At 30.0% G+C, this 23,279-nt stretch overlaps 1 protein-coding gene across 3 annotated transcripts; it reads left to right on the forward strand.

The window, feature by feature from the left end:
- The first annotated feature begins 2,160 nt into the window (after positions 1 to 2,160).
- LOC145184067 (uncharacterized) lies at positions 2,161 to 23,054 on the forward strand. Of its 3 annotated transcripts, XM_090092389.1 has the most exons (18): positions 2,161 to 2,300; positions 3,238 to 3,317; positions 3,503 to 3,688; positions 6,509 to 7,252; positions 8,128 to 9,063; positions 9,235 to 10,101; positions 10,201 to 10,539; positions 11,542 to 11,639; positions 12,335 to 12,399; positions 13,278 to 13,402; positions 13,975 to 14,210; positions 14,437 to 14,577; positions 14,679 to 15,198; positions 16,719 to 16,932; positions 21,657 to 21,925; positions 22,049 to 22,130; positions 22,230 to 22,633; positions 22,775 to 23,054. In XM_090092389.1, the coding sequence occupies exons 2-18, from the start codon at positions 3,278 to 3,280 to the stop codon at positions 22,882 to 22,884; spliced, it is 5,376 nt and encodes a 1,791-aa protein (XP_089948515.1). In that variant the 5' UTR covers positions 2,161 to 2,300; positions 3,238 to 3,277; the 3' UTR covers positions 22,885 to 23,054. The 3 variants fall into 3 exon arrangements, 2 of the variants coding, with proteins under 2 accessions (XP_089948515.1, XP_089948516.1); XR_016453951.1 differs by lacking the exon at positions 2,161 to 2,300 and having other exon boundaries at positions 3,168 to 3,317; positions 14,679 to 16,514; XM_090092390.1 differs by lacking the exons at positions 2,161 to 2,300; positions 3,238 to 3,317; positions 3,503 to 3,688 and adding an exon at positions 5,632 to 5,760.
- The last annotated feature ends 225 nt before the right edge of the window (positions 23,055 to 23,279 follow it).

Consider the following 23,279-nt stretch of genomic DNA (forward strand, 5'->3'; position numbering starts at 1 on the left):
GAAACTAAAGCTAAAATTTTGATGAAAAAAAAAAATATCTTGACAAAAAAATAAGTAGTTAGTTGTGATATTGAAAAATGCATGAAAGAAGTAAATACGGGAGCTCTTAGTCTTGAAGTGGTATAGGAAAAAAAGTTTTTTGAAGGAATTATGATATAAATTTTACATTTGCATCAAAATTATTGTTTCAGACTCAGCTAATACCAATACAGAATGTAAAAGTTAAGCAGTTTAGCGTCCACAAAAGACGTGAAGAAGGTGAAAACAAACCTTTGTCAATTGGATATTATATTCCAAGTTTATTGGATATTTTAACCACATATCAGATTCCAAGATCAAGTCAATATGCTGAGCGTAATAAAAATATCATAAAAGAACTTTGTATGTATTATAATAATGGGAGTTCCTCCTTTTTAAAATATTTTTAACCCCATAATTTTTTTTGGGCATTTTATCATAGTATAATTTGCATTTTGTTAGGAAAAAATATTAACAACGCTGTTCAAAGCACATTTTAATACAGAAGAAAAATTAAAGTTCAACCAAAGCGCAATAATTCCCCATTTTCTTTTTTGCTTAAAATTAAAAAAGGTGCTGTTGGAATTATTATAGCATTTTAACACAAAGTTTTCAAAAATTTCTAATTTTGTTTGTTACTTTTTTACGCATTTTCATTTTTTCGTATATTCATTTTGCTTTTGAAATATCCTTTTCATTTACTAAAACTTAGAATAGGATGTTTATCTGACAAAATATCTTATCCCTATCTAATACTCTTAATAACAAAGTCCAATCCTTGTAGATAATTTTGTTGCATCTATAGTTCGGCAAATGCAGAGCAATTATTTGTTTTTGCAAACAAACAAAGAATAAAATATAGCCCCAAGAGTATGCAGAGCATACCAAAAAATGCCTCAAAATCATAAAGAACTTTTGAAAAACTCAAAAAAAAAAAAGAATGAAAATCATAAAAGATATGGAAATATACAACTGTTTTCTTTATTCCAAAACACCCAGTTAAAAAAAACTTAATTGAAAAATGATATTACAAAAAAATCTTAACTTTGAAAATTTTTTTGTGCGTTGCGTTTAGACTTAATTTGAGAACACTTATCTTTGTCGCAATTAGCCTTTTAAAAATAATGTGTGGCCCCCTTTAAGTTAACAATAATATGTGGCCCCCTTCCTCTTTGATTTTTCTATTTACTATTTTTAGTTTATTATGGAACGTATGAAAACTGAGAAGCATCCAAATTTGGAAACTCTAAAGTTCGGAATTAAGAAAACCGGGCTTTATTTGATGCAACGAACTTGAAGCAGTTTGGAATCACCTACAAACTATCAATAAAACCAGGGGATGCTACATTGCAAAATAATTATATTATGAGCTTGAACTTGTTTTCGTTGTTCCCGAATTTTAAAATTGTATCTTGAACTCAATAGTAACCTTTCTAGTAACCTTTCTGTATGTGGTTTATAATTGAAAGGATCAAAATCACTAAGCAATATAAAGATAAGTTCAGATATTTGCAACAAGCATTATAAACCAAAATTTAATTGTTCTAAAATTCATTTTTTAGTGGCTATGAGTAAAATTAAATATCAAAAAGAGCTTCGTCTACTATGATAAGGAATTAAAGCTCTACATTTTTGTATAATGCCACACCCAAGTGCCTCCCCCGTCTCACAGTTTTCCCCAAAAAGTTACAAAAAAAAGCTAAAATAATTTTTTTTCTCAATCAAAAACTTTTTCTTATTTATCTTTTAAACATTCTCTTAACTATGTATTTAATAAAAAGAAAACTTTGTATTTAAAAAAAATTTAAAAAACGCGCGGACAAAGCGTTTGCCTGTTGTACGTTGCTAAAACATTGAGACAGTTGAGACTGTAGCTCTCTTTTTTTAACTGTAATCAAAATACCTCCTTCAAATTTTGTTTTTTATCTTCTTCAAGAAATTTCAGAAAATCTGAGGCAACGTGTTTTAATTTTTTTAACTTTATTCGGATGATTTGATTCTGAGCTCATGTGACGCTTGAGTCATTGTAAGATTATAAGCTTGCAGCGCATTCAATGAGACAGTTAATGTAAGTTATTTTGACATTGGATTCATTTTTAATCTTTCATTTTCATGCAAATCCGTCAACAATAAGTCATTAAATTTTTTTACTATTTTGCAGTTGTTCTTATAAAGTTGAACGTGTTTTTTTTTAGAGTTTTTTTTTATAAGTAAATTCATTTGCTGCAGTATTTCGTTAAACAACTTAAATGCGTAATTTGTTTGGTTTAGCGAAGCAAAAGGTCAGATTATACTTTAATATTAAAAATATATATATTAGAAACAAGCATGCATAAATATATATCTAAACATATATATATATATATATATATATATATATATATATATATATATATATATATATATATATATATATATATATATGTATAAATCTAACCACAAAAATACTAATTTTCATAATTTTCAATACCAAACAGATTTTTGAGCGGTAGGAATAAAGCCATATATTTTTAAACAAAAATATAGGCCTATATTTATGTAGCCGAAAAAAAAAATTTGAAAAAAAAACAAACTGCCCCTCCCTCAAGACGCCCAAAAATGACCACATTTCGGTCATTTTTTCCCTAAATTGTTAGCTTTTGTGTGTGTGTGTGTGTGTGTGTGTGTGTGGGGGGGGGGGGGGGGGGGGGGTCGGGGGTCGGGGTGTCAAAAAGGATCTGATAGCGCTCAAACTTTTTATGACTCATTTTTTATACATTTGCCCCAAATTTACAGGGTGTGGCTTTTTAGATTTTAAAGTTTACTTTTTTTGAATACCCCTAAATTAAAAGATAAAACCGTTGTAAAAGTTTGGTATAATTAAACAACGTGATATTAATATCGATCAAACTTCTGTACTTGCTATTGGTTACAAAATAAAAATGTTTCCATCTTGTCATTTTTCATCACAAAACTTATATAAACTCTGCTAATAGCCATAGTTTATATCGTATTAAGATTTTTCGTGCCACAGAATGTGCAAATTAAGTCTCCACCAGATTTACGAAAGTTTAAAGTTCTTCTATAGCATTGGTGTAATTGTTATCAAATTTTGTAGATAAATGTAAATCTAAAAAATTCTTAAAACATTTTCGTACCTTATAAGAAATTTTTTTTTTTAGAAATATATGAATAAAAGAAATAAACAAAAAACCAAATCAACTTGTAGTAATTTTTTAGACAAAAAACCATTTTGTGAAATAATCTCTGAAAAAGAAAAATGCTGACGATTTTTGTAATTCTAATGCTTCTGCGTTCAGGTAATGAATTATTTTAATCAAAACAAATTGTCTATTATCGATTTGTTTCAGCACCACCACGCAATTAGTTTTAAATTACACTGAAATTTTTTTTTTCGAAAAATGTTCATCAACTTTTTTAAGATGATCAATCTTAACTTAATTTTTTTATTATTAATTGTTCCTCTCTTTTTTTTTATTTTTAGGAAAAACTGGTATAATAAATAAAGTAACAGATGGATATTATGTACTAAATCCGCTGAAGATCACAGAAAAACCTAATTTTATTGTTGGAACTATGGAATCAGACTACAAACCAAACCCACAGTATTTTATAACATATGTTTTTTACTATCAAGCTGGATCTAAAACACCCGAGCCTGATACTTCCGGTGAGTTCACTATATAACTATATATATATATATATATATATATATATATATATATATATATATATATATATATATATGCATAAATCAAAAGTTAACGGCATAATTACACGCAGAAAAAATAGTTAAAACTTTATAAAAATTTTTGAATTCATCTCCTTCGTGTGCATTTCCATCATTTAGAAAAAAAATTAAGGTGGAAATATCTTGTAATTTGGTTATATAAACATAAATGATCTGGATCTTTACAAGTGACTTATTTTATCATAGATTAATTTATTCGATAGTATTCTGCAATAAACTAATTGATTCATCACAGCTAAATATTCTTTGAGGCTTATATACTCTGTTTAGCAAATAGCTCAGGGATTTTAAAGATAGAAGGAAGAATAATGCTTCTGATAATTATAAACGATTTTAATATTTTTTGTTTATTTGCTTAATGATAAAGAAGTAGAAAGTTCTTACATACATCGTGCATTGTTACACAGAATTGTTAGATGGTACTTTGAGCTGTACCAAGAAAATGACTTATGTAAGTTGAAAACATTTTGCTCAGACTCCAAAGTGTAAAAATTAAAATCAAACTATTTCGTCTGCCAGAGAAAGCTAATTATTGACTTCAGGTTTCTGGGAAAAAATACTGTATTTATTTCGTCAAAAAGCTTTTCAGATTTATAAATAAAGCAGATATAGAATTTATTTTTAAAACGCGAAATAAGACAAAGAGTTGTCATTATGATTTCAGAAAAACCGTTTGTCTTATAGACAAGGTTGGTAACAGTTACTTGTTGGTATATCTAAGGAACTTCCAGAAATCACAATATCGCTTAGATTTGCTCACTAATTCATTTAAACTTGGCAAAGTTTGTCGTCTCATATTATTTGGTGCCTTCCAATATTATTTGTAGAATTCAAAAACCATGCAAGCTCCCATTAATGAACTTGATGTGTTGGTGATTCAAAATGTCTTTGAAAGTAAGGCACGCTTAAAACACTTGAATTTCTAATCAACTCTTACCTAGCACAAAAAATATTTGGCTGTGACTACTAAATCTTTGATTTATGAGCTAATTATCACTGGATTGCCAACTCATTAAATTAGTTTTTTATAATCATTCAGTTTTATGTGAAGAATAGTAATTGCCACATTACAGCCAAAATAACTGTGAAATTATGTGAAGAATAGTAATTGTCACATTACAGCTAATACAAAATAACTCATTAAGAAATAAGATGCAATAAGTTACAAGATATTAAACTATTAATAAAGATACAAAGTAGTTGTTAAATACTAATAACTTTTTTGACAATTTTATAAAAAAAAGGTTTTATTGTAATAAAATCAATTTCAAGTATTAAGCTATTAATCAAGCCGCAAGATCAATATCAAGTATCAAAATTTGATTGAGAGTTTTATAAAATAGGAAAATAAACATTAAGTATAAATTATATGATAGCAGACGTAAAGACATAAAGATAGACATACCCAGCAAGCACACAACGTTGAAACAACGTTGATCAACGTCGATCAACGTTATTTCAACGTTGTTTCAACAATGTGTGCTTGCTGGGAAGGGAAAGATAAGCTGTTGACCAAAGCTGCATCATAAAGTCTATGCCATGCTGCTGTCTTCTCCTTGTTTTTTACGTTGGAATATAAAATATCCGTTGCAAAGAAAAGCTTTTGAGAGACTGTGCATTCGAGTCACATCTTTTTCACTTTGTCGCGTCTTCTTTCTTGCATTGTAAATGTTATCACTAAACTTAATAATTGCAAAGTTAAATTATTAATCATTTAATCTTAAAAAACTCTAGAGTTTTGTCATTTATTTGAATTAAAAAAATATACTTACATTTTTAGTTAACGATTTATAGTTTGTAGTAGAACTTAAAATCAAAAATAAAAACTTTTATGTTTTACAAAGTTTAATTAACTTTTCTATCTCTGTATGCTAAAATTAGAGAAACTAAAACATAAATAGAAGCCCACGAGTTACAAAATAATTGCAACAATTCAAAAGCTGTCGTGAAGTACTTAGGTCCAATTTATGGCGTAATGAAAATATTTTATAGTAAGCAATACTTTCATTTTGTTCGAATTCCAGGAATTTTCAACGTTACGTTGAATTAAAAATAAAAAATTAAACAACAATGGTGGAATTAACCCTGAACACTTGCTTACTCCATCTCTAATGGACATCAGGAAGACCAGAGCTAAACAATTAATTAAACATTACACGACTGAATTCATTCACAGAGTTCAGTGTCATTATGCAGCATAAGTAATAGTTTTGTTGGGTGCCTCGTATGAATGGATTTCTGAACTAGATTGTGCTCATAACGTGAACTAGATTGTGCTCATAACATAATCTGAACTAGATTGTGCTCATAACGTAAATCTTCCAAAAAGATATATATAGATATACATAGACACATACACACACACACACGACACACACACACACGACACACACACACACATATAATATATATATATATATATATATATATATATATATATATATATATATATATATATATATATATATATATATATATATATATATATATATATATATATATATGACACACATGCACGCACACACACATACCACTGATGTTTGAGGCAGTAGATGTTAATATTGTGTTACATTATTTTGATAACATGTCAATATTTCGATTAAAGAATTTACATTGCATTTATATAGAATTAAAAAAAAAAAAAGACATATTTTGAGTACTGAAGTGTGAGTTTGGAGTTTTTAACTGAGAAAGAAATTTTCTATTTCAACATACTCAAGCGATGGTTACATTTTTTAGGTGGTGTAAGCTGGAAAGAGAAAGCAGAGAATCAAAGCAATAATGATTGTGCTGATGAAACTCTGCAACAATACCCTGTGCGAAGAAAGTGCTTTTGCATTAATCATTTCAATGGAACAATTTATACAACCTCGTATTACAATCAAGTGGAGCAAAAAGCTGGTGGTCGATATGAAATGACCCTGATAACAGTTGAGGGATCTGCTAAATATAGTAATAACAATTTGATATCCATAACGCTGTTCTCTGCATGTAACAGTATAACTGCATTATACAATTCAATTCAATGGGATTGCAATAGCTATAGTTATAACACTGATATGATAATATCTAATATATCTAGAGGTTATATTTTACTCACAGAAAAAACCTTGTATGCTTCAGGAATCAAGCTTAGTATAAAAAATCCAGGCTTTATTTCCATAGGTTCCAAAATAAATGGTTCTTTATATACAAATTTGGATTTCATAACTTTTTCTTTTGTTTACTTAAATCCGACACAACTAGTCTCAGTCAAGCCTATTAAACTGAAACCTAATGACACTCTTTTTTTTGACAATGTGACAAGTTTAAGTACTCTGTTTACTATACAACTTATTACTGTGGAAGAAAATGACTTCTGTTCTTCTCAACCTGAATGCATTGACATTACAAAACAGTATCTTACTGAACAAGATAAACTTGCCGAAGATTGTCCATGTATTGATCAATATGGTTTCATTGCAAAGTATGCATATTGTGATGGTAATTTTTTAATTTTGATTTAATTAAATTGTTTAACATAATTTTATGACTTTCTACATAAACAAAAACTTAGCTCTTGACTTAAAATAAAAATCTTTATTCTTTTTTATGTTTTTAGGATGCAAGCCATATTGGCTGCTTTTTAACTAAATAGAATATATAAAAATGTAATCTGTATATTTCTTCTATATAAAACATAAGAGTTTCTCTTATGGCACACTTAAGAGGCCAAGGTACTGATTTTAACAAAAAGTTTTAAACTTATAAGGTCTGACAAAGTAACTTAACTTACAAAATGATTTTCTGAATTTGCAATGGAAAATTGTGAAAAGTAAAACTTTTTCCTCCTACTTTTGTATCCTAATTACTTTAGTCAAGTAAAATTTTCATTTTTCAATTTTGATTTCCTCAAAAATGTAGCCTCCAAACTAGAAATCATAAAAGATTTCAAGGGAAGTCTAATCTTCAAGTCAAAGTTTATTTAAGCTTAAAACAGAAGGGGATAAGGGGATATTATGCTTAATGTTTACTCTAAACATTAATGCTTTTAAAAAGTTCATGACAAAAAGCATATAGTTCAAAATTTACAGTTGGTGAAACTCTAAATATGTTTCAAATTGACGGAAACATTTTTCTTTTTTACTCTACAAATTTAAATTGGCAACAAAAGGGTGCTTTTTTTTCTTATACTAGTTAAAATAGATTTTCATTAGGTGTTCTTTTAATCCTAGAAGACGTTCCTTAAAAGTGTTCTGTATTTTTTTGCAGTTTACTTTTTAACATTATTAATGAAATGAAAGTAAAAAGTATATGAGTTTCTGTTTATGGAACAACAAAACTCAGTTAAACTTTAAATAGTTCTCTAAATTGTTTAGATAATAAACCTCCAATTATCAAGACCACAACCGCATATCTGGATTGGGATAAAATGGAAAAAACTCAGACACCTGTACCTATTATTTCGAGTTTTGTGTATGATCCAGAGGGAAAACCGCTTCAGTATAGTATTTTAGGTGTAAAAGCACTCTACTCTTCACCACCATCAGATGCTACATATAATGAACCATTTTGTGGCTCTACATCTGTAAACATTGATGGGTGGTTTTGTTTCAATAGCACTTCTGGAACAATGTTCTCTACAATCAACTTATTGGGGAAAGTAACTCCTGATGAAGTATTTACTATCAGCATAGAAGTTTCTGATGTAGAACTGTATCCTCCACGTAAAACTTCTGGTGACTTAACAATAACCTGTCAATCACTTTGTACCAACATGACTTCTACATACCGAGTTATGCATGAAAAATGTAATTCAGAGTATTTTTTAGGAAAAGCTTATAATGGCACCATTTTAACAACGAGCAGACCTGATGGATCTAGTTTTACAATAGGTGATGATGTTTACTACATTACAGGTTTAAAATTTCCCACTGATCTGAATGGTAATTATATGGAAATACTGATAACTCAACTTCAAAACAATGACTCAGCTGCAGCTAAATATTACTTTAATGGAGATTATACCTTACTAGATCACCCACTCCTTGCCAAAAGTGGCTATGTTTACAACATCACTTTTAAAAATATACAGCAAAATGTGTCTACGTATTTCACTTATTCTAGTGATTCATTTAAATATCCTACTGATTTTACCTTTTTGATGATTAGACAGAATGATTACTGTTTAGATTCAACTTGTATCAATTACTTCAAGATATACAACAATTCTTTGTTTGAAAATACTACAATCAAGTCCACATGTGCTGAAGTTGATATTTTTGGAATGAAAGCTAAATATGGATATTGCAACGGTAAACTTTTTATGTTGTCATAATGTATATATGAAATATAGTGACATAACAGTCCTGCTACAGTTTACTATATGTTTTGATAAATTATATTATACTGAGCACAAAGAACCAAATACAACAGCTTTCAACATAATCATTTGACAAAAAAAATGATGTTCTTCTTCCCTTTAGTTAATTCTGCACCTACAATGATAAAAACAGTCTTCTACCTTGATCTCAACGATGAGTACGCTTTCACTGAAGTAATTCCTGGCAACTCTTCTATGTATGTAAGTGCTACAAACCCTTTAAAGTACTACTTTACTGCACCTGATAAATATGTTAAAGAAAGTAATGTAACGTTTCCTTCCAACTGCTCAATGTTCTTGAATGACTTTTGCATTAACAATAGCACTGGTAGGATATACACAAGTAGTGGCATCTTTGGAAAATTGTTTCCTAACACTTCTATTAGTTTGAGCATTAAAGTAATAGATGACACAAGTTATCCAGTTCGAAATTTAAATCTAGACTTGACTCTATTAATCACAGATAGGTGTTATCGTTCTACTACAAGTTATAAAAACATAGTTGAACAGTGTGTAAACTATACAAGTCTTGTTTCTGTTAGAGAGAATAAAACACAACAATTTGTTTTTTATCTGCCTAATTCTTTGGAGCGCATAATTTCATTTGAATTTAACCCACTCAGTCTCTTGAATAAGTTTAGTTCTGTCAGTATTGATGCAACTTTTTATTTCAAAGGTGAACTGAATGCTATTTCATCTGACAAAATGAATGTAACAATACCATTATTAAATATGCAGTTGAAGGTTCCATTAAACGTTAGTAATATGAATATTAGTGTCTATGGATACTCTTTTGAGAAAAGAAATATATTTTCTCTAATACCAGAGCTAAAACTGAGGTTTTTAAGCAGTTACATTTGCAATAATGGATGTATGACAAGTTACAATCAATGGTTAGAAAGATGTAAAGCAATACAAAATTGCAATAAAGACTTTGATTATCTGAGTTACAACTTTGATGTTTGCAATGGTGAGTATTTTTAAATTGTTGTTAATTTATGAGTTTTTTAAAATTTGTCAATGTGTTTGGTATATTTATTGGTTTAAACATTTTCCAAATGTTTTTCAGATCCTGACACCACATTTGTAAGCAAGCCAATTTTGTTAAATGGTACTGCAAAGTTCAAACAAAATGTTGTTATTAGCAGTATGATATACACATCTCCTTTTGAATTTGCTAACAAATATTGGTTAAAAGATGGAGTTAAAATGTTGCCAATAAATAATGCTGAAAAGGCTGCACAGTTTTCAAGAGAAAGTTTGAAAAGCAGTTATTTGCTGCATGAATACAGTGTTGGAGGTCTGTTGTTAAACAGTTTAACAGTTTCTGATCAAGGGTATTATCAATGTGTGGTAGAGAATACTAATAAGGTTATCTCTTCAGAGAAGATAAAGTTGCAGTTGTCAGGTAAGGGTACAGCAAATTTAGCAAATAAGTTTTTACTTTTCATAATATTTTAGTCATGTTTTATACTTTAGATAAACCTCAGAAAATTTTTTCAAACTGTCTGAAGTATTTGATGTTTATCTAAAGTATCTGATGTTTATGGTCTGTCTTTTAATTATGATAAGAAAGCAGCATAATTAAGATTTATTTTGATTTTTACAAAAATGAGAGAAAGTTTTTACTTTATCCTTGTGACACTTTTTTAAGTAAAACTATAGCAGTGACAAATATTTTTCTTATGAATAAATATATTTATTTATTTACAAATAAATATACATATATTATTTATAACAAATATATTTATTGTAAATAAATATATTTGTAATAAATAAAATTTATAACAAATATATTTTTCAGTGAAACATATAAAAGGTTTCATTGGAAAATGTCACTTAAGATCTCCTGACAAGTATTGTATAAAAGATACATGGAAATTATAAATATACTTAGAATCATTGTTCTGCAGGAAGATTCAGAGTTGTGTGTGGTGCAACCTGTCAACAGTACCCAGTTAACTCCATTGCAAATCTCTAGGTATTGGCAATGATCCAGTATACCTTCAATAAATGCCTGATTGCCAATTCCAACTGCAGGTATTGAAACCCATACTATCAAATTGCTACCAAAAACCTACCCACTTGTATACGGCAAACAAACATGGTGGATTTGTTTTCTCATTTTTAAATCACCAAACCTTTCCAGATGCAGCTTTTTGCAGTGGGGATGTTTTAATAAAACCTCAAACTTTTTGGATAGGAATTTTTTATGGCCATTTTGCAATATATAAAAATATAATTCAGCTTTAAATATTTACAACATAAGTTTTTTGCTTCTCTCGGATTCTTTGTAAATGTGACTTATGCTGGGATGATATTGACTTTTATGAGTGGCTGCATGCGTTCATGCATTCACACAGGCATTATACATTCATATAAATATAAATGCATAAAATCCTCTCTTTAGATTACACTTGTGCAAAAGCAAATCTAATTATATCAGAAAAGTGGAATGATCAATACTTAAATATCTTAAGCCGTGAATACAAAGATTTACTAAATAAGGTGCTTTTTGTTATGTCACTAAAATTTGTTATGTATTTAAGTAAATTAAAAAAAAAAAGATAATTCAATAGGAGTATCAAAATCTACATAATGTGATTTTATGATTTTACTTTCATTGAATATCATTGAATAAGCGAAGACTCCTCAAGATTTCAATGTAATTGATGCAAACAAGCAAAAAAAAAGAAAAACTTTACTGCAAGAATTTTGTTACTCTTATAATGAATCATTATCAATCAAACCTATAACATCTATAAAAACCTATATAAAAACCTATATAATCAAACCTGTAAAAACAATAATAACTCAAAATAAAGCCCCATACAAAAGTGATGTATTTATTCAATAAATATGTACTTTACCCTTACATGTTTTTTTTTATTTTTTGTGATTTTATGTGAATTTATTTTTAAATGGATCAAAATGTTTATAACTCTGTATAAAGTTTTTGTATTTATTTTTAAAATTAAAGTTATGTTTAAAAATGTTTTATTAAATAACTGTCATATAAAAATGTTTTTATAACGCATGAAAACATTTTTATATGACAATTACCTGAAAATGGTTCATAAGTATATGTTTAATAATTACCTGAAAATAGTTCATAAATGTAAGTTTATCAATTGTATGTTCATTCATTATTGTGAGGAATATCTCTTTAAAATAGCTTTAAGGTAATCCATTTTCATTTTTAGCCGCTGTTAAAAAATTATTCATCATATGAAGGAATAATATTTCAAGATATGCACTTTTATGACAGGTTTCGTTTTATTTTATTGTGAATTTATGAATTGATTATTGAATGTTTTAATGATTTTATTTAAAGGTTAGGATCTGTGTTCTTTGCTTTTTACTATTTACTGCTAAAATGATGAAGAGCACATTCATGATATTTTTGACTTTTTTTTAATGAAGAACAAAATTGAAAAAAGGAAAATACTGAAACTTTTTAGCAGGTCTTTTAAGTCTATTAAGTCTATTTCAAACATAAATTTATTTCAAACATATTTTAATTCCTGAATTGAATAAAACTATTTTGTTTTTTTTTTTTCAATTTGCAAGTTTTTGGTGATGCTGTAATTTAACATAAATCTGATACAAAACTTTTAAAGTAAAAAAAAAACGGTTTCAGATTTTTGATCAATTAACATACTGTTTTAAAGGAAAATAATGCATTTAAGACTGTTTATTAAAAAAAAGTAATCCAAGTTATTTTTTTTAGTAAAGTTTTCAATAATTAAAAAGCAATAAAAACTCTGAAGCTAATAAGAGTCTTATGAATTTTAAATTTGTTAGTTCCATTTAAAATAATATTTAATAGGAATAATATTTCAAGATGTGCTGTAATGTGCGTAAATTAAATGCAAAATTTTTAAAGTAAATAAAATGATTTAAGATTAAGTTTTTTCATCACTTAGCACTCTGTGTTAAAAGAAAATAGTGCATTAAATTCCTTATCTCCTTTAAATTTTCGTTTAAAAAGTTACCCAAGTTATCTTTTAAATAACAAAATTTGATAACGAAAAAGCAATAAAAACTGAAAGCTATTAAGAGTCTTGAATTTTAAAGTTATGAGCCCCATATAAAAAGTGATGTATTTAATAAATATGTACTTTGCCCATCCTTAACATGCTTTAGCAACAAAAATGTTGGTGTTTTGGTAAACATTTCCTATCCATGTTCAGACGGAAATCGTACAAAATGTTGCACAGAAATAGCTAAATCATTTCAAAGCAGTACTACTAAAGAGTTAAAACTTTGTGGTAAGATTTGTTTGATTTAATTTTCTTTTTATTTGATCTCATCAGTAATTAAATTAGAAGTACTTAGTAGAATTAGCAATGTCTGAAATGTTTCCTCCTGTGTAGTTGTGAATTTTACCAAGTTCATGCAATTTTTTTGATCATAAAATTGTTGTAGTACTTCGTTTTGTTTTTTTTTATTTTGAGAATAAAATTTTGATCAGAAACCAAAAATTTCTTTAGCTTAAAGAACAAACCTCACAAATTATATTAGAAAATATTTATATTAGAAAAATTAAATGAGTTCAATTAACTTGGTTGAAGAAAACTAAAATGTAGTCTTGGAAAGAATGGTTATTCCTGTACGTTGTTACCTGTACATTTTTCTTACCTGTATGTAAAACTAAAGTTCTTCTAAAGTCTGTTAACGAAAAAGTCTTCCAACATTCTGTTATCTTTAATTAACAAGATATTAGGAACAAAAAATACTTAAAAATTATTTATGGTTTGCCAAGTTGCTGGAGTTTACCATGCCCTGTGTCAAATTGTTTACCTTTCTTTGTAGTTTCTATTTTGTTTTTTGTTTGTTTAAGATTGCTGCACAAGTGAGACAGTTGGAGAAGATGATTATACAGGAGAGTATACATTTCCTGTCACTTTAGCTGGGAGTGTCTCAACACTTCGTTGTGTTCATGGTACAGAAGCCAGAAGTATACAGAGACGATGTATAGGGGTTAGTCTTTTTGATGTTTCTCAATGGGAGAATCCTGATCTACTAGCCTGCCCTCCAAAATGGCAAATCACTCAGAATCTTGAGATATTAAGAAATGTTAGTTTGATTATTTATTTTTAATGATTATTACTTTGATATTTTTACAATTAACAATTCCAAGAAACAATTTTTTTTTCCCCTTCTTAATAATTTGATTTTGTTCAAACAAACTTTGTTTTTATTCAATAAATTTATTGCTTCAGTAAAATATTTTAACAAGCTCTAAGATTATCAATACAACTAGCCCTGTCTGATATATCCATTTGCTTGCATCTATAACTAGGTTACAGCAGGAAATGTTGTGAATACAACAAATAGTTTGAATGAGATTCTGCAAAATGGAACCCTCAAAAGTATATATGATATTGATTTAATTTCTGGTGTTATTCAAAATATTATCAAAGTAAACTCTTCTTCAGAAGTGGTAGGTATATAATGATTTAAAATGTACTAAGTTTTTAAGCAAATGTTCTTTGGTGTTTTTGCTTTTCGGAATAAATTATAAAATTAAGCGATCATTTTCAGGTTACTGGTGGAATTTTGTCTTCTGTTGATAACCTACTAAGTTTAAATGCAGATTTGATTGTAAAAGCAAATAAGAAGTTTGATTCTTCAGCTGTGTTTTTATCTCAATTGAATGCTTTGGCAAAGCAGCAGACTAAAAATATTACAATATCAGGGAAAAACTTAGCATTTTCTTCTTTCACTACCAATACAAGTCAAAGTTCTTTGTATATTTATTCGCAGCTAAACGCAAGTAGTGTAAACGTAAATATATTAGGCAAAGATCTTAGAAATAATTCAAGTTTACAAGCCTACATAGTTATTCCCTCACAACTGCTCACTGGACAAAATCAAGTTTACTCTTATGCATTTTTAAAAAAGACTTTTTTTACAACAGATGAAGACAAAATAGACAGTGTGATACTTTCTGCAACTTTAAACGGTGTTAATGTGAATAATTCTGTCTACCCAATATCAATGATGTTCTTGCCTAACACTAATGTTGCAGGCAACAGATCTTGTTATTTCTGGAAAGTAGAGGGTGTGTTTATCTTGTACTGTTATTAGATGTATAACTTTGCTTCCGCCGTTTTTCGGTAGGTGGCGTTAGAGATACGTGGTAAATACTACTGTCCGGTCTAAAGTGTCATTTGGCAACTTCATATATCTGTCGAAAGCACCACTTCCAAACATAATTGATTTTGTACTCGCTTCATATATTTTTAATCGCTTTAAAATATCAGTTTACAAACCGTATTCTCGACATTTGCGGCATTTTTTTTTTTTTACGTGTTCGATTAAAAGAAATCTGCGGCAGAGACTCATCAAATGTTCTTGTATACGTATGTTGAGGCAGCTGTTAGTAAATGAACGTGTCATGAATAGTTTCAACGCTTCAACGATGATCTCAACGTTGATGACTGGCATGGCAGTGGAAGGGAAAATGAGTTTGAAGATGACGAATTGACAATTTTACTCAACGAAGACTCGTGCCAAACCCAAGAAGAGTTGGCTGAATCATTGCATGTGACTCATGCATTTCCAAACGCTTCATAGCCCTGGGGGAATGGTTCACAAGCAAATAAATTGAATGCCGAGTTGAAGCAGAGGGATACTGAATGGCGTTTCTTTGCTTGTGAACAGCTGCTTCAAAGGTAACGACGGAAGGGATTTCTGTATCGTGTTGTGACTGGGGACGAAAAATGGGTCCATTACGATAATCTAAAACGAGGGAATCATGGGGTTTGCCCGGCCATGCTTCCACATCGACAGCAAGACACAATATTCACGGCTCCAAGGTTATGGATTGTATTTGGTGGGACCAGACTGGTGTAGTGTACTACGAGCTGCTAAAACTGAAAGAAACCATTATAGGCGAACAATACAAAACTCAACTGACGCATTTGAGACAGGCACTGAATGAAAAACGGTCGCAATACGAGGAAAGGCACAACAAAATAATTTCGCTGCTTGACAATACTCGCCCCCATGTGGTGCAACTAGTGGAAACGTACTTGGAAACGCAAAAATGGGAAGTTCTACCACACCCGCGGTATTCTCCTGAGATTGCTCCATCTGATTACCACCTTTATTACCGATCAATGGCGCACGGTCTGACTGATCAGCGGTTTTTTTCTTACGACGAAGTGAAAAATTGGATTGATTCATGGGTTGCTTCAAAGGGTGATGAGTTCTTTCGACTCGGAATTTGTTTGCTGCCGGACAGATGTAAAAAGTTAGTGGCCAGCAATCGACAATATTTTGAGTCATAAATGTACTATCGATTTTTGAAAATAAATTTATAGAAAAAAACGGCGGAAGCAAAGTTGTACACCTAATAAGTTTAGAATTCAAAAAGTAATGTTTTTTAGTTTTTTTTTTAAAAAAAATTCCTTAAATTTTGTAACTTAAAGGTGTATGCACTTCAAAAATGTGTAAGGAAAGACACTTCATTTATATGCAAGTAAATGTTTTGTGCAAACAAGTTCCTAGTTTTTAAAATAAAAATAAGATACTTGAATTAGTTACATAAATGTGTAACGTTTTTCTGGCTTAATATAGATAAATCTTGGTCTACTCAAGGATGTCACGTTACTAGCGATCCTTCGTCGTCAAATGTTTCATGCGAATGTGACCATCTCACAAACTTCGCTTTGATATTAGATGTTGATCAGTCAGGTAATAACCCCTTAAGTCTTCAAGTTATCAGTTGGATTGGTTGTGGTATCTCAATTGCTGGATTACTTATTACTATTGTTAGCTATTCTGCATTTCGGTGAGATTTAACATTTTTCTTTATAACAATGGTTGTTTTGTATTTAGTTTTGTATAAATCTATTTATTAGGTGTTTCGAAAAATAGTAGGAAAAACTATTTGTGAGTTGCTGCTCTCTTGACGCAAAAAGGATCTTTTCCTTGTCTTTTCCTAAGTAACAGCAAAGTCATTTTCAAGGTCTTGGACTACATCTGATAAGTTCTTTAGGAGTCATGCAGCAACATCTTTTTCTTCCAAAAAAAATTTAGCTGATTGCAACGCATTGACATTGCTGAATAAATTACATCATTTTACTACACTAAATACTTCATGATGATTTAGATTTTTATTGCACTTGATAAATAGCTCCGTAACCTAGAAAAGGCAAAGTTAATATTTAAATAATATTTATAAACAAATAACATTTATATTTATTAATATTTATAAATAATATTTATCTAAAAAAGTTAAGGTAAACAACACTATGAACTCTGGTTCAGACCGCCTAAAAAATTAAAAATCATATTTTAAACACAACTTTTTTCAATATTTTTAGATAATCGTATCATCTGAGGCAAGATGTTACAAGATATTTTATATTTTAAATATTAGATAGCATTTTTACATGTACATTCTTAAAAAAGACTTTTACTTACATAGAAACATGATAGATTTTTTGTAATTTTTAGCATTAGAAAGGTGGAGAATATTTGAATGCTTAAATAACATAAATGCATTTAGATATAATTGCTATTAGAAAGGTGGAGAATATTTGAATGCTATAAATAACATAAATGCATTTAGATATAATTACTCTTTGTATTCAACAATTCATAAATTTTAAGTACAAGTTTTAAAAGTTTATTTAAATTTTTAATTAGAATAATATGCTTAATACTTAATAATAATATACTTAAATAGTAATAATATACTTAAATAATAATAATATACTTAAATAATAATATTTGGCCGTGTTTACTACAGTCTGACTAGAATAACAGTATAAACTTTAAATTATAAACTTTAATGCTCTAACTAATTACTCAATGAAACACTTGTATACACTACATCAGAGCAAAAAGCTGTGGGAATAATCAAAAGAAGATGGAAAAAATTGCATCAATAACAACGACAACAACAGCAACAACAGCAACAACAGCAATAACAAATTTGAGAGAGCTCAGTACTTTAAAATATCAACAGCTTGAAACTTTGTATGTGATAAAATTATTCATAATCATGATGAAAAAGAGAATTGAATTCTCCTTCGACTATTGGAATGAAAATATTCAGATATTGGAACTGTCCAGAAAATCTTGAGTATTTTTTCTTGGTCATAATCAAGGTGCTGGGCACACATGAGGCTGTGCACATTATTTTCAAACTAAGTGAAGATATGGATAGAAAGATTCAATGCTAAGCAATAGAAATCTAAAATGTTTTTAAGAGGCGGTACTCTAATTCCGGAAAGTTCTAGAACATTTAATGACGTTAGGAAGTTAATAGTTTTAATAGTTTTTACCAATAAAAATTGTAAATATGTTTGTTGCGGTGATTTATAACGGAAGAATATTTTAGGAAGAGCATAGGTTATACATGAAGGAGAAAATTTGTAAAAGAGAGTTTTAGTTAGGAGAGAAAGTTATTGCTATTTATTGATTTGTTGATTACGAGAAAAAACTACAAGCTAACCGGGCCATGGAACCAAGTATGAGATTATTTGATATGTTTGAAACGTATGATGGCACTTCGGAGGCTGCTATCTGGATTCAACGAACGAAAGTGATTGATGAAATTCAGAACTTAAAGCTTGGACTACTTTTTCCGATTCTTCTCAGAGAGGCTGCTTATGCAATACAAGATGCTTCAACCGCGGAAGATAAAAAGATGAAGTGGAAGTCATACGTGTGTTATTAGCGGCGTTTTCTGTAGATGCCTACACTGCATATGAACTGTTTACAAAACGAAAATTATGTGACGGAGAAAAAGCCGACGTGTTTTTGGCTGATTTAAGACAATTAGCCTATCTTTCTAAATTACTAGAGGAGTCTGTGCGTTTGGCGTTTGTTGTGGGTTTACCAGAAGTCTTATCATCAAGATTTCGAGCCGTAATGGACCCGATTGATATAATGTTACCCAGAGTGAGAGCTGCTTTGAACTGTGCAAATGTGATTGACAGTGATGGTGTTGGCGCTGTATCTAAACGCCATGCTACAAAAACTAAATTAGTGTGTTACAACTGTAAAGGTTTGAATCACATTGCAAAGATCTGTTCGCTTGCGAAGAACTTGTCTCCGAAGACCGTTAGATGTTTTAAATGTGGTGAGAAAGGACAAATTGCATCGAAATGCTGGAAGCTGCAGGGAAACGACTGCAGGAGCGAGGAATCTGCGCTACCTCGCTCCTGAACATCGGTGGAATGAGAGCATTATCTGTTATTCGTTTGAAGGTTAACGGTATAGTTGTGACAGCTTTAGTAGAAAGGTTAATCAGTGCACTGGGTCAGCGGTCGTGATTCTTGAGGTTGATGGCATTAATGCACGTGATGAAGTTATTTTAGTGGATTTCCATCCGTTTGGAGTTGATATGATGCTCGGAATGAGTTCCATTAAATTACTAGGAGGAGTATCCATTTCTCCTTTGGGAAAAGCGAAGTTCGGATTGAGTTACTGTGGAGCATCAGCTTCAAGCAAGGACAAAGTCAAGAAAATTGAAATTAAAAAGAAAAATCATGAAGCAATTTTTAATGGTGTTGAATGGAGAGTCAAATGGAAATGGAGAGATGGAGAAGGCCCCAACCGATTGTATAAAAAAGTGGCGCAGTACGGAATTCCACCATACGCTAGAGCAGACTATGAAAACGAATTACAGGATTGGATTGATCGGAAATGGCTGTTTGAGTATGACAAAAATGAATTGGGGCCGCCCAAAGGGCAGATTCTCTTAATGGCTGTCATTCAGAGAAACAAAGACAACAAAATACGACTTGTTCTGGACTGGAGAGAAGCTAACGATTTCATTGAGGCTTACACGAGAGATGCAGATGTGTGTGTCGAAAAGCTTAGAGAATGGAGAAGGATGGGTAACAAACCAGCAATCATTGATTTACGCCAGGCTAATCTTCAACTAAAAACTGATAAATCTCTTTGGCCGTTCCAAACAGTGGTGTTTCGAAATAAAAGGTATTGCTTGACACGAGTTGGTTTCGGATTGAATGTTGCGCCAATGATCATGAAATCTGTTGTGATTGCTGTCATTGATCAAGACGAATTAGTGAAGAGTAGAACGTCCGCTTATGTAGACGACATTTTCGTAGACGAAAGTGTGGTAAGTCTTGATTATGTCAAGAGACATTTTTTGAAATATGGTTTAGAGAGTAAAGAAGGTGAGCAGATTGGTGTTAATGGAGTTCGTGTGTTAGGATTGTGTGTGCGCAAGGTTGGTAACAAACTGATGTGGTCCAGAGGGAATGGTATCTCAATTGCTGGATTACTTATTACCATTATACTATATTACTATATTAATTTCACTGCAAGATATCATTTCCATATCGTTTATAGAAAACAAAGCCATCTTCAAATTTTTTAACCTTTTTTAAAAAAAAAAAGTATTTGGTCTGTCAAAAAGTATTTGGAAGAACTTATTATCCCCCCTCCCCCTAGACCTACCTGTTTTAGTTTACTCCGTAAACCATATCTTGTTGAATACTTAAAAAATTTAATTGCATATATTTTAAATCTAGCCTAAGTGTTAACAGTTATCTCTAAAAATTAATCAAGATGGTCACAGTAATCAGCTAGTGTTCACTAAAAAACTAATTGAAATCTCGATTAGATGAAGGTCTAAAAAAAAAAACAACAGAATTTTAGGTGTGGATGTTCCATTACGTCCTCTTCCATTGTCAAACTCATATTTCTGCTTTTTACATGCTATTTATTCAATGCAAAAAAATGAAAATATGCAACGTCGTTACATCACATATTTGCAATAAAGTTTTTTTGTCAGAAACAATTTTTTTTTTTTCAAATAAAAATTTTATTTAGAAAATCAATGTATTTAAATAGATCACTTAACTTAGAAAGGAAGTTTCACCAGGAGACTGTAGACCTTAAACGCCTCCACCAAATATAGTATTGAATTGATGGGAGACAATTGGGGGCTGATTTAAGAAATTTATTTATTTTATAATCTTGAAACATTAGTTTCTTCTAAATCTTTTATTGTTATTTTTGTGTTACCTTAGTCGAAGTGTATGGTAATTTCTACTCGTTTTTTTTTTTTTTTTTTTTTTTTTCTGTCACTACGAAATGTTACTATTGCAGTCGTTTTGTTTTCTCGTTTGAAAAATGCATATTAGAAAGTATTACTAGTCGCCAAAGTGATGTTTATGTAGAGATAGTAGGAACTATCTTGAGACTTCAGTAAACGGTTTCTTTGGGAATAATTGTTTGGAATGTTTGGGAAATATTTGGAACTATCCGTTTTCGTTACTTGATGGCATTAACAATTACAATAAAACCTTATTCAAGAAAAACGTAGTGCTAAATATAAAAACTATAACAACAGAGGATTAGTGCGTTCTCATTATGAAGTTTTGAATTTTGAGTGTGAATCATTGATTTGAGAACAGCTGCCATGTTGTTCAGATGTATTTTTGATAATTAAAAAAAAAATCGACTATTGGAATCATTTTCTATTAAATTTTTTGCAGGTTATGCCATACAATTTCTACTTTTTTTTTTTAGTAAATTAAGAGTGAATCTTGCTCCTAAAATCCTCATAAATCTATGCATAAGTTTAATGGCCACACTTGTACTCTTTCTTGCCTTTGTTGAGCGCACCCAACCTCGTATTTTGTGCCAGGCAGTTGCGTCACTGTTACAATTTTTTATTTTGTCGACATTTTTCTGGATGGCAGTTGAAGGGTTAAACTTGTATCGAATGTTTGTTAAAGTGTTTCGTGGTTCATCTAGCTCTCGGATATTTATGTTGAAGACATCTGCTTTTGCTTGGGGTAGGTGTGTTTTTACATAAGTGCAATTTTTTTTTTAAAAAAGCTTGCGGTCATATTAACCTTGAATTTTTTTTTTTTTAGTTTTACGTCTATTTTATTTATGTTTCCTTTTTGTTCTCTTAGGTACACCGTTGATATTTACAATAGTTACAGCTGCTGTTAAACCTGACAACTTAGGCCCGGCAACTGACCATGATCCTAAGATGTAAATATTGTCTTTGTAACACTTCGATTTTCTGGTGTTAATTTTTTTTTTTTTTTACCAAGGATTAGATGATATTTAATGTTATTATATCTTCTCTAGATGTGTTGTTCGAGGTATTCCATTTTACTTTGGAATACTTTTACCTGTTTGTGTGGTGATGGTTGGCAATATCATTATTTTAATTCTCGTTCTCAGAGGAATTGTGGGTAATTCAAAGCTAGTGAAAGATAGTAAGTCTAAAAAAAACGATCGCTTCGCTAAAGTTCGAATTGCTTTGTCTTGCTCTGTCTTGCTTGGTACAACTTGGATATTCGCAATTTTAGCTGTTGGTGATCTTCGAGACGTATTTCAATGGCTATTTTGTATATTTAATTCATTACAAGGTTTTTTTATTTTTCTGTTCTATACTGCGCGAAACAGAGAAGTCAAACATCAATGGCTAATGTTCTTTGGAGTAAAAAACCTGATTAAAGATCCTCGAAGTTCGATGAGCGATATGAGTCGTAAGTTATATTTTTGTTTGTTTGCAGGATTTATCGTTGTAACGTAAATTCCTTGTAGGATTTATAATTGTAAAATCAATTTCATATAAGAAAAGGAAACACTTTCTTTACAGCCGTTTTTAAAATGTTTTCAATCTTTAGAGAAAACGTGGAAAGAGAAAATTGCCTTTTCAATTCAACGAAGTTCAACTGAAGTTAGCAAAGAAAAAAAGTCAAAGAAAATAGTTTTAAACTCCCGTCAGAGCAAGTGAAATGCTTATCAACTGTGGTTGAATTGCTGTAAATCCGTAGTTATTTTGTTTATTTAATTAACTTGGTGAACAATTTTAAAACGATTGTTTACTGTGTTATTTATCCGTACATTTTTATTTCAGTTAAAACTTTTATTGTGAAAAAAGTAAATGATACAATTTTAAAACAATTATATTACTCGTCATTATACTTACAAATACTGTTCTCACAAATCTAAAGTAATGCATTCCCAATTTTGCAGGTTTCATGAGGCCAAAGATGACATTTGGTGCTCTGAATCCATATTTCCTTAGCTGTGATTTTATTTGAAGTATAGGTATAGGTTATCATCCATGTGTCAAAATTGTGTTTATAATTTTTTAAATGGATTAAACATAGTGCAATCTATGGGTTA

This window comes from Hydra viridissima, unplaced genomic scaffold, assembly GCF_058129835.1.
Source record: "Hydra viridissima isolate aposymbiotic clone 2 unplaced genomic scaffold, HvirCarnegie_v1 scaffold_7, whole genome shotgun sequence".
Classification (NCBI taxonomy): domain Eukaryota; kingdom Metazoa; phylum Cnidaria; class Hydrozoa; order Anthoathecata; family Hydridae; genus Hydra; species Hydra viridissima.

Excerpts from the sequence above, each read along its gene's own strand:
- LOC145184067 (XM_090092389.1), top strand. The coding sequence starts at position 3,278 with ATGCTGACGATTTTTGTAATTCTAATGCTTCTGCGTTCAG. Across the intron at positions 11,640-12,334 it reads ACAAAGATTTACTAAATAAG|CCGCTGTTAAAAAATTATTC; the intron begins GTGCTTTTTGTT and ends TTTCATTTTTAG. Across the intron at positions 22,634-22,774 it reads TTCGATGAGCGATATGAGTC|AGAAAACGTGGAAAGAGAAA; the intron begins GTAAGTTATATT and ends TTCAATCTTTAG.